Raw genomic sequence first — 12,830 nt, 5'->3', positions numbered from 1 at the left:
ATGAAATTAATTTATTGCAATCAGTGTTTAAAAATAAAAAAAATCAGTGTATTTATTACATGTAATAATGATATATTTTGTTTGCTAAAACTTTAGTTTTGGAGACACACACATAGACAAAAATCTCTTGGTGTGCGCGCGCGCACACACACAAGCACAAAAAATCTTTTGACCTTGGATCAAGGTCACACACAGTTGAAAACCAGTGCTCAAGACTAGTCTGTGTCCTCTGGGCTTCTCGTGTCCCCATTGTGCTATAAGCTATAGACACACATATATAAGCATGTACCTGTAGACCCAGTCTGTAGCGTGATAGAGATGCTTGCCAACTTTTCAACCTTCTTTTACAAGTAGATCTTGCCATCCCAGTTCTTGGCTTCATGTGGTGAGGCTGGCTCCTTTCCCTTGTTTCAGCGGGGCACTTGTAGTGTTTATCTTATAGATTGAACTAAGGACTGTCACCTTCTGCTGGCATACAGAGCCCAGTAGGTCTTTAGTTTCAGTTCTGCTTACTGCTTTGCATATCTGTTCTGCGCCACAGAGATGTTTATCTTGTTTTGAACTCAAGTGTGTTTTCTATTTTCTATATTTTTTCTGTTTATCCTGAGCAGGGAGGTTGTGATGAATGGAACCCTAATAAGCCTAGACTAGAAGCCTAATAAGCCTTGACTAGAAGGCCTGAGAGTGTTTTAGAGACTGATTCATGTTGATAATCTTAGTTCTACTTCATTCGTTTTAATTACTATATAGTCTTCCATCGTCTAACTGACATACTGTAGCTATCTATTCCTTTTGGCTATCTGTGGACATTTACATTATTTGCTGTTTTTCACTTTTACAAACTATTACAAACAGTGCTAAACGAAGGTCCTTATGCATATCTAAAAGTGAAATTGCTAAGTTATAAAGTGTGCACTTATCTTCTTTTACAAATACTTGGGAAGAGATTATAACAATTTATACTGCCAACAATGTATGTTTCTTTACCATACTAAGTATTTGTATTGTCAAACTTTGAAATTTTTGTCATGCTAATTTTTAGGTGAGAAATATTTCCCTTTTTTTAAACCTACATCTGTTTGATTAATATGAGAGAGTTTCTTGTGTTTTTCAGTCATTCAGATTTCTTATAGTACAAACTGCTTGTTTATGTTTTTTTTCCTTATTTTTCTTCTAGAGTTTTCTTTTTCTTACTGATTTGTAGTAGTCTTTATATAGTCAGTCCTTTTTCTTTTTTTTTTTCTGGCGGTAACAATATTTATTTTTTATAAAGCTGTTTTGTAAAACCGGTGTGTGCAGAGTCCTTTTTCTTTTGTATATTATCAGATGGGATCTCGTAGTTTGTCTACCCTGTGTCAGTTGTCCTCCACAGTATGTAATTCCAGCCTTTTTTATCCTGTTGAGTATCTGATGTGTATCTCTTTGAGTGTCTAGATAAGACCACTGGAAGAAATTCCTTGATTATAGATACTGTGAGATTTTGTACTAGAGGTGACAGAATCTTTTTTGGTATAAAGAAACCAAATTGTTACAGTTTTACTTATCCTTCTAACTTAACCTTTAACTTAATGTCCTCTTTTGAAGATTCTGTGCTTTTTTTGTCAGCTCATGGGTACATTTTAAAAGCCTTTAAAAAAAATGATCCACCGTTTTTCTTATCAGTGGTATGGTTGATTCATACTACTGGAAACTAACATTTAATTAACTTTTCATTCTTTTCCATCTAACTGCCATTGTTAATTCTAATAATTGCCATTATTAATTCTAAGAATCACTTTCTGACTTCCTGTAAGGTCAGTTAGGAACCACCAGTATGTGGTCTATAGCACCCTGTACCTTCCTAGCACTTACCCATATTGATATTGCCTAATTGTCTCCCCCATTTCTCTAGACCATAGGGTCTTTGATGGCAAGGCTTCCTCATTGGCAAGCCTCTGCCTGGCTGTCTCATTGTAGCACCTGTGCCCAGCATAGCACTTGGAACACAGGAGTCATTTGTATTGTGACTAGGCTATCATCATCTCTTTACTGATTATTGCCACAATCTTCTGACTGGATTCTTGTCTCTAATCTTGCTCCTCAGTCTTTCCTCCAGCTTGAAACTGCTTTGCTCTCTGTGTAATACAAAGCCAACCTCTTTCATGACTCACGGTTGCCCCAGCATAAAATCTTAACAGCAGTTTAAAATAGTTTATGTGGCCTAGTCCCTGATTATTGTACAACCTAATCTCTTAACCACTACTCACTCATGCTTCTAAATTTTAACCAGTTTGAATTATTTTAAGTTCCCTGAAGATGCTATGTTTTCACCTTCCTCTAGGGTTTTATGAACATGCTGTTGTTCCTTCTGCCTGGAGCATCTCTGTGCCTTCTCTTCCCACAAAGAAAATTTGGCTAATTTCTGTTCATCCTTAGGTCTAAGACTGCACATATTACTTCCTCTAGGAAGTCTTTGATCCTTCAGTATGAGAGGAGTTTGAATTATGTGTGGCTTTAGCGCTCTGGACTTTTATCTTCAAAGCACTTGTCAGTTATTTGTTTATTGTCTGTATTCCTCACTATCTCACAAGCTAGCAAGGGCTGAGTTAGGTATATTGATTGTTATATCTCTGTATCTAGCTCAGTTCTGGTTCATAGTAGGCATTCAGTGGAAGCAAGGGATACATGTTAATTCACACATTATTTCCAGCAAGCTGCAGAAGAGTGTGTCTTAAGAGTGTTTTAAATATTTGTTCCAAGGTTACGACTATTAACTGAGTCTCAGATACGTTATTTATTACTAGGTTTTATGGTGGGGTTATTTTAAAATTATGACTTCTGAAAATGTTTTGTTCTAGTCCAGACTGCTGGAAAGAGAATTGAATCCATACTGGAAGGACGGTGGGACAGGTCTTCCACCAGAAGACTGTAATGCAACATCAGTTACTAAAGGTATCTCTTTATATTTTGGTTGTAGCCACATAAGCAGTTTTTGTAACTTGGTATTCCTAAGGCAATGAACTGAGTTTGTTGGTAAATTGGCAAGATGTATTATGAATTCCAAAAATGTTTAATATATAAATCAGATTCTGAGATATAGTAAATCTACGTTTTATTACTGATTATTTTAATATTTCTGCTTGATGCTGTAATTTTGATCAAGTCCTTAATTATCTATGTTTGCTTCTATATTTTCAAAACTATAAGTTTATTATCTGATGTGAAATTTGTATGATTTCGTATTTCAAGCATCTATATATTATTACTAAAGGCTCAGTTTACATATGTCAAGCATTGATGAAATGTTTGCAGTCTTTTGAGGCCATATTTAATTTATTAATAACTGGGAAGATGATATATTTGGGAGTAAATTGATTAAATGTGTATTTTATACTTCATGATTTTGACTTTTTATTTTGAGTGGATTAGTGCAAAGTATGATCCTGTGAGGATATAATAATGCTTTGTTTTGTTACATTCTATAACGAAATGTAAAAAGTATTAAGTCTGGACCTGCCTGGTGGCTCAGGTGGTTGGAGCGCCGTGCTCCTAACTCCGAAGTCCCGGTTCGATTCTCACATGGGCCAGTGAGCTGCGCCCTCTACAGCTAAGATTGTGAATAACAGCTCTCCCTGGAGCTGGGCTGCCGTGAGCAGCTAGAGGTTGGCCTGAGCTGCTGCAGGCTGCTGTGTGCTGGCAGGAGCGGCCAGTGGCCAGTGTGAGTGGCAGTGTGAGTGTCACAAGGCTCATAATACCAGCATGGGCCAGGGAGCTGCGTCCTACACAACTAGACTGAGAAACAATGGCTTGAACCTGAGTGGGGCTGGGGAAGGCGGAAAATGGGGGGAAAAAGTATTAAGTCTCAAAATTCATGAAAATAATGTATAAACATTACAGATGTGATTTTATGTCTTCAGAAATTCCACCTTTTCCAGCATTCATAAAATTTGTATTACCCTTAAGATAGTGCTATTAGTTTCCAGCAGATGGAGACAAAATATTTAAGTGTCACATATTTATACTCGATACCATAATTTTAAAAAAATAATTATATGCCAATTAAACGTTGCCTTGACGATTCAACTAAAAGTTTATTTATAGTACTATTAACCCAGTGTAGAGATAGTAATATTGTAAATCATGATGTTTATCTTTTCATCTTAATGATTTATCAGAATATTTTCTTGCTTTTTATACATATTTTTATTTTTACCATTTATTAAAATTCTTTTGTAGTTTATGTAGAGATGTCTATAGAGCCACCTTATAGGGTTTTTTTAAAAATAATTTTTCTTTAGTTGTTTACAAAGTTATTAGTAATTGTAACATTTTCTTTTTTGCCTTTCAGCATGGGTAGAAATGTCTATGCTGGGTTACAGTAACTGTAGTCATACAAGGATCTCTTTGAAATGCTATTTTCAGAAACTTAAAAAATTTAGGGCGCAGTAAGTTAACTCAGTAAACCATGACCATGTAGGGCTGATTTTATGACCCAAGTGTTTACCACCAATATTATCAGAGGAAAGTGCATAAATTCATCTATGGGGAGAACTTAGTAGAATTGGCAAACCCTGTTTTTGGGTATTTGTAGTCACCAGGTTCTTGACTTCACTGAGTGTAAAATACCCAAAGTTCTACCTTAAGTAGTATCTTTCAGTGGGCCGAAACGGCAAATCAAAGACATTAAAGGAGAAAAATAACCTTTCATAAAGCTTTTAGAGGATCTTTCTCCCTTCCCTTTCATCTTATGCTTTTACCACTTCCCTTTCCCATGTTATATTTATTTAGAAAGAGGAAAAATGACAGAAAGCTTATGTTTGTCAAGAGGTTCAGATCCTCGAGTTGAAATTAAGTTTTAAGAAATGATCTACAGATCTGACTGCATGTGTAGATAGTGTGGTCTTTCTGTTTAGACCAATGGTAGGGCTGAAATGTTAGGCACCTAAAAGTGTTAGAACTTTAGTATTGAGATATAGAGGTGCTAGAGTGTTATATTAATAGTTAAGGACTCAGACTTTGCAGTTAGGCTACTTGGGATTAGAATTTTGTATTTCCACTTCTAGCTGTGTGATTTTAGGAAATTTTCTTGATCTCTGAGTCCAATTTACTCCTCTGTTAAAGGGACTAATGATAATACTTATCATATAGTTATTTTGAGGAATAAATGAGAAAATCTTTTAGCACAATATCTGGAATATAGTAAATACTCAATAATGTCAATGATACCAAATACTTGTTTAAATGATTAAATGTTCTGGGATGATTTTATCAACAGTATTTTTGTAATGATTGAGGTGCCATATTTTTAATAATTTGTTAAGCTAGATTTTTATTTTTTTAGAGAAAATTAAGTAGAAAAGTAAGTAAACTGTTTTCAACACCCATACAAAATTATTTTTAGTTATATTTTAGTAATGAGAATATTTGTACAATTTTAAAGTTTACATGACACATTTGTAATCAGCTTATTTTTACAACAACTATGTGAAGATGGTAAAGTAGGTGCTATTGTCCTGATTTTGTTGCTCAGGAAAATAAGTTTTTGAGTGGCCAGGAAATTTGCTTGTAGTCATGTGAATCGTGCTAGAATCAGGTTTTCTGATTTCTAGTCTGGGGTTAGTTACTCTGGATTCTTCATTAGAAGACTATATTTGTTACCGTGTAGTTAGTAGAAATTCTTGCTTACAAAACTCTTCTGATACATTTCTGTTCCTCCTATATATTTTTTCCCATCTATTTTTTGGCTTTCTCTTTTAGAATCTTTTGTGATAGAAGAAATTTCAAAGGTGGTTTAATCAATTGCCTTATATTACAGGTAAAACCACAAGAGTCCAAAGAAGTCAATGATCTGCTTAAGAGCTTTAAACTAGTTAGCAGTAGCAGCAAGACTGAAAATTTAGGAATCTCCTGATATGTAGTTTATTGCTATTGTTATATTATCCTGCCTTCTGAGAAAGATGGGGAATGCAGCCCAGATTCATTTGGTTGTGTTTTGTATATAGCCATATAACTTTTAATAATGATAGAAGCACATGCTTTTTCAGTCTCTTAATTATTGATGAATAAAAAGTAATTTCAGATACAGTTGTATATTATGTGCTGCGTACCAATGAATTTCTTACAACTATTTGATATGTCTTTATCTCAGCATAGAAGAGAGGGACTATGTCTTATTCATGTTTTTACTACCTACTGTGCGTAAACAAATTTTCATATTCATAGTAAATTTCAATAGATATTTCTTGCATTGAATTTCATGATCAATGATGCTGCAAATTGGTATCTTTTGTTTGCTTTTTAAATATTAAATTTGGTGACTTGTTAAAAATATTATTGCGTCTCTAGTCATAAGATTAATAAGAGTATTGAAATAGAAAATATAATCAATTGAAGGTGGCATTATTATATAAATATTTCTAAAATTGTGGATTTGACTTATGACTAAATTGACTGAAAATTTTTATTCCTGTTAGATTTTCTTAATAAATGTCAATACAGAGGAATAAAAGCATTCTTACTTTTTCTTTGCGATTTTTTTCTCTGAACTGTTAATATATTGGTGATTGTTCAGGAAATTTTTCACTACACCCATCAGCATTTTATCAGTTTCACAAATAAGTCTTTGGAATAAATTTAATTACATAGCTGAAACATTAGCATAGGTGTTACTCATAGTGGATTTCTCTTACCACTGTGTAAATTGCAGATTTTGACTAACTTCCTTAAGTAGTTGCATTGTTAATTTTGAGCCCGTAGACTATATAAATAAGGAAAAAAGAGCAAGAGGAAAATAAACTTGAATAAAAAGTGAATCATTGAGTTAACTAGAGATCTAGGTTTTGAAGTACAAAGTATTTTAGACCTGTAAAGAAAAACCCATTATCTTAGAAGAGATTGCTTGGTAAAGTTAAACTCATTAGATTTGAATGAGGGACTAGAATTTGAGGGTTGAAAAATCTGTTTTCTAAGCAACCTTTTTATTGATGTTTAATACTCACAGAAAAGTACACAACTCATAAGTATACAAACTGATAATTTTCACAAAGTGAAAACATCTCTATGAGAGGCACACAGTTTGAGAAACAAACATTGTTAGCATCCCAAATGCTCCCTTTGTGGTCCTTCTAGTTCTGAGGCTCTTGCCAGAAGTATAACCATATTCTGGTTTCTAGCTCCAAAAAAAAAAGTTTTTCCTGGAATCATACATCGTTCCCTCTTTTGTTTCTTGCTTCTTTTGTCCACATTTTCAGATTCATCCATGTTGTTTGTATAGTTGTAGTCACTCATTTTCATTGCTGTATAGTAGTCTATTTTAGGAATGAATCATAATTTATGATATATGCATATCCTGCTGATGATAAACATTTGGGGTGTTCTAGACTGGTATTGATGCAGATATTAAATGAAGATTCTTTACATGTCTTTTGGGACTCTTTGTGTGCATTTTTATTGATTGTAGAACCGGGGTGATTCTAAAGTAGTCCCGTATCTGGACAAGAAAAATCAGAGTTTTGACTTAAATAATTAATTAGATTTTTCTTTATGCATATCAAAAGTGTGATGTGTATAGAAGAAATATAAGCAACTTAAAGTTTGTTGAAGGCATTCAGATTTTCATAGTTGGTATCATGACTGAAGTATAATAATATGAGTTAATGTACATTTAACTATCATCTTCCACAATCTCCTTATTTGTTTTTGTGCTGTATCAAAGGTAGCTTTTTTCCCTCTATTCCTTATTTTTTACCTTTATTCTTTATTTCTGGGAATGTCCTGCTTACTCTTATCTTTGTGTATAGAAATCCAACTCATGGTTTTGAGCCTGGTTTGTGAAGTTTTACCTTCCATTTAGAAATAATCCTTCCCTTTTCTATTTTTTCTGTAATTCGTTACATTGTTTTATATTTATCCAGTATTATTTTTGTTATTACTTGTATCCTTTTATTCTCATCCTCTGAGATGGCAGTTTTTTTGAGGATGGTTTTATTTATTTTTCCTTTGTCATAGTCGCATAACTCTGTACCTTGCGTATGTAGACACCCAACTACAAAGTGTGATCAAAAAATACAGTGAATGTTTAAACTAAAAAAAAAAAATTATTACAGTAGAAGACACATTACCATTAATCCCTCTCAAAATATTCCCGCTCACTTCGAACACACTTATCTCATCATTCTTGCCACCTTCTGAAGCAGTTCTGGAAGTCCTCTTTTATGAGTGTCTTTAGTTGCGCTGTTGTGGCTGCCTTGATGTCCTGCATCGATTCAAAATGTTTATCATTCATAGTCATTTTGAATTTGGGGAAGAGCCAGAAGTTGCACCGTGCCAGATCCGATGAATAAGGTGGATGGGGACACACCATAATGTTTTTATTTGACAGAAATTGCCATACTAGAAGCAATGTGTGACATGGAGCATTGTCATGATGGGGGATGAAACTGTTTCCCATTTCCCAGGCCGTTTTCTCTGCACATTGTTTCTTAAACACTCTAATAAGCCCTTTTAATATTCAGAGTTCACCGTAGTGTTCTTGGATACAAACTCAGCTCACACAATTCCATTAAGGTAAAAAAACACAGTTAATGTCACCTTTATGTTAGATCTTAATTGATCCAGGTTTCATCTCCCATGATGACATGTCTTAAAAAGCTGGAATCTGAAGTGGCACGATCACGCAACTCCAACAAAATTGACAAACGCTGCTGCTTTTGTTCAACAGTTAAAACTTGTGGAAAAAATTTTGCACTCGCTTGCCTCATGTTCAAGTCTGTTAAAATGCTTTGAACAGAACCATAAGAGATGTTCAGATCCTCAGAAATTTCCCTAATACTCAATTGCCTGTTTGATCAAATCATTTCACTTACTCTTTCAACATTCTCTTGGGTTTTTGATGTTGAGGGACGTCCCGATCTCTCCTCGTCTTTAGTTGTTTCACAACCATTACAAAATCTCTCAAACCACTTGTAAACTGTCTTCATGGTCACTGCAGCATCACCATAAACTAATTTTAATATTTCGTGTATTTCTTTAGCAACTTTCTGCAGTTTGAAACAAAATTTCATGTTAATGTGTTGTTCATGATCCATGATTTATGGCACACTTTAAAGTACACCTTCTTTCAACCGTAGCTCACCCTCGACTAACTACATTGGACAAGTTGAAACTTGTCACACACTGTTACTAAGGTTCAATGCGTTGCTTACCGTATTGAAGATCCCTGCCTTTCCGTTGGATGGCACTTGGCAGCAGCATTCACCATATTTTGTGATCACATCTCATATATGTTAAATTTTAAATGCACTTGTGATTTTTGTGTTCAAGGAAAAAATTTAATTTTATACTTTAGAAGTCATTTTAAAAGCAATACATATTAATTGTCATACGACATGAAAAGTAACTGACATTTATTATTGGAATTTAGTTTCAGTAATAGAAGATGGTGGATTAAGCTGGCTAAGGAAGTCTTATCAAAGAATGAAGGAACAAGCTGAGAAACAAAATAGAAATTTTGAAGACATTGTAGCTGAAAGATATGGGGTGAGTATTCATATTAAGGAGATACATATTGTTTTCAGTTATACGAGAAATTAAGTGTCTTAACTTTGTCGGTGTTTTGTGCCATGAAACACTTTTGAATAGAATCGATTAATTAAATTCCAAATCTATACACTGTTAAAGCCATTTCCTGCTTTTTGTTATTATATAAACTTATGTAATATTTTTATTGACATAATGAATATAGAACTAAAGTATTTAAAATTTAAATGTGTGTATTTAATGCAAAAATTACATTTTCTCATGGTGAGGAAAATTTAAATAATATAGGAAAGCCTCCATAGTACACCTCTGGAGATAACAGCTGTTGAAATTTTGGTGTGTTTCAGAGTTTTGGAATATAACAGGTTTTTTTGTTGTTGTTGTTTTTCTTTTAACAGTGTGTGTGTACTCTTAAAACAATGAAACCATGCAGCAGGACATGATGTTTTAGGGCCAGCTCTTCCATTCACTATCTGTGGATAATCTTTCTACTTCAGTAGTTATTGATGTCGTTTTTTTTTTTTTTAATTTCCAGAAAAAAAGTAGGTTTAGAAAATAGTAAGATTTTGAAAATGTGGGCAAGCAAAAAAAAAGTCAGAAAAAGCATCCTTTGTTTTAAGATAATCTTTGTTAACATTTTGATATATGCATTTTCCCAGGCAAAATAAACAATTATATTAAATTAATTATATTAAATTAGGCTTATAGTATCCTGCTTCTTTCATGTACTAATACAGACATAGTTGGTTGTCAGTAAATATACAAATTTTAATGACCTCTTAATTGTTAATATGTTTTATATAGTTTTACCATTATTTATTTAATTGCCAATGGAGGGACATCTATATGTTTTTATTTTTTCCCTCTTAAATAGCACTGTGTGGACCATTTTTATACAATGTGTATTGCATAATTATCTGTTATTTTCTTAAGATGAATTATTAAAAATGAAATTGGTTGTTTAAAGGATAGAGATACCTAAGTGAGATACAGATATAGACAGATTTCTCTACAGAAAGATTGATCAAATTATACTCATTAAAATGATTCTTTTATCATACGATTTTCAACGTTCTCTATAGTCTGTTACTATGATAGGTAAACAGATTTTTTTCTTTGCTTTAATTTTATATATTTGTTTACTAGTAAATTGGAATATTTTTTCATATATTTCTGTGGTTATTTGTTTTTTTTAGGTGAATTGATTATTGATACTATTTACTAATTTTTCCTTTTGGATATTTATTTAAGACTTCTAATCTATTCATATTTCTTCCTCTTAGTTTCACTTTTTTAGACTATTTAACAAATATTTATTGATCACCTACTATGTGCAAAACTATGAAGATAAATCAGACATGGTCCTGGACTGCCAGGAGTAAAAGTTCATGTTCTAGTAAGGGAAATAGACATATATTTCTATATACATACATAAGGTGTATGTATAAATAGACATACACAAGGTGACCTTGGTGTTCTGAGCACTTCGCTCTAACCAACAGCCAACCGGCTGCCCCCAGCATGTCTTCCTGTTTTAGTGATTTTTGCCCTAATTCATGTATGTTTTGGTTTAATGATCGTGAGTAGTCCTTCCCCCTTTCCCACCTCTCACCCCAAGAATAAGTAAGTGATTTGCTTTCTGATTCTTTGTATTTTTTGAAAGTGACTTTTTTTTGTCCATACCAGGGAAAGATAGTTTGATTAGGAATTGAATTCTTTATAATTTTCATGCTCATATTTACTACCTCCTTCCTCTGATCCAGTCTTTTTGAATAATTTTTTTATATGAATTTTGAGACTCAGTAATTGGGGTTTTGAATACATGAGTCTTTGTATGCTTCACTTTCTCCCCTCTCCTATGGCTATTGGATGAGCCCTTCAGATCTGGGAAATTACCTGGGGCAATTTTGTTATTATTATTTTGTTAATACTTTATTCTATCTTTGCTCTTTTTTTCTGAAAGTACTAGTGTATGCATATTAAATTCTGTTAGAATTTATTGTCCATGTGTCGTTTTTCCTTATAACATATCTATTTACCATCTTTTCCTAAGTATAGAGAATTCTCAGGTTAGTGTTGAATTCACTAATTTGGATTCAATACTTTCTATTCTTCCATTCATTTCATCTTCATGTTTTAGACACACAGTTTTTATTTATACGTCTTTCTTGTTCAACTGTGCTTTTTTCATGAGAGGCTGTTATGTTTAGCAATGTAGCAACCTCTTGTATCTCATTGACAGTAGGAAATATTTTTTAAAACTTATGTCTTTACTGTTTTCTGTAATATATATTTTACCACGTGGCCTTTCAGTTCCTAGATATTTTTTATTTAGTAATTTTTCATTGATTATTTTTTTTTAAGTAATCACTTTAGGGAATTTGCTGGGGGGCAGCACAATTCAGCCCATATCAAGTAAGATCATTGTATGGGTCTTTTTTCCCTCTTTGTTGGGTTTTTCATTCATTGTGCCACATAACAGTCTATTGTGACACTGTGGCATGTGGGGTATGAGTCATGGAGCCTTTTTAAATTTTATGTATCTTGTTTAATTTTTCTTCTTTGTAGTCAATGGAAATATTTCAGTTGAAATTAGAAGAAGCTGAAAAAACCGCATCCACAAAAGAAGATTGTAGACGAGAACGTTGGAGGAAACCAACATACTCAGATAAAGAAAGTAGAAAATCAGACGTGGTAAAGTATAATAAAAGTTCAAGGGATAGATATAGTTCAACAGATATTATAAACAATAAAGATAAATTTAGTGGTGATGAAAAAGATAATAGATCTGGGTCTTTAGAAACATATAGAAGAGACTCCAATCCGAGGCAAAATCAAGACTTTTCTTCTCTTGGAAATTTGAGACCTAAATTCTTAAGACCCTCTCATGATGAAGAACTGTCATTTCATCGCAAGTACAGAAATTTTGAATCATCTAGTTCATCTTCAGCATTGGTCGCTCAGGATTCTGTGCATTGTCGTTTTCGAAAACCCACAGAGAGCATTGAAGAAAGTTTATCATCATGGAATCGATCTGATGAGAGAGAAGGAGAGAGGAAACATTCAAATCAAAAGCCATTAGAAACCAGTCACAGTGTTGACTATCGACACATTTCAAAAGATGCAAGAGAAAACTCACAGGATGAAAGCTTGAGAGATGACTCTTTGAAAAATGAACATCTACAGGACACAGAAGCACTTTCTAGGTATTTTGTCATTTGTTTTTTAAACTGATAAAAGAATATTAAAGTCTAGAGGATTCAAAGAACTGAACTGTATTTTTAGAACATGAATTATTAATTAGATGTGAGTTA

General features: G+C 33.2%; 1 protein-coding gene across 1 annotated transcript in view; it reads left to right on the top strand.

Moving 5' to 3' along the window:
* The window catches only part of CWF19L2 (CWF19 like cell cycle control factor 2), a 100,347-nt gene that overhangs the window by 14,217 nt on the left and 73,300 nt on the right, over positions 1-12,830 (top strand). Inside the window, exons 6-8 of the mRNA XM_033121911.1 lie at positions 2,838-2,931; positions 9,401-9,516; positions 12,085-12,722. Of these exons, the coding sequence (XP_032977802.1) occupies positions 2,838-2,931; positions 9,401-9,516; positions 12,085-12,722 (848 nt within the window). The remainder of the gene's footprint in view (positions 1-2,837; positions 2,932-9,400; positions 9,517-12,084; positions 12,723-12,830) is intronic.

This window comes from Rhinolophus ferrumequinum, chromosome 11, assembly GCF_004115265.2.
Source record: "Rhinolophus ferrumequinum isolate MPI-CBG mRhiFer1 chromosome 11, mRhiFer1_v1.p, whole genome shotgun sequence".
In the NCBI taxonomy this organism is placed as follows: domain Eukaryota; kingdom Metazoa; phylum Chordata; class Mammalia; order Chiroptera; family Rhinolophidae; genus Rhinolophus; species Rhinolophus ferrumequinum.
This window is presented reverse-complemented; position numbering and strand designations above follow the sequence as displayed.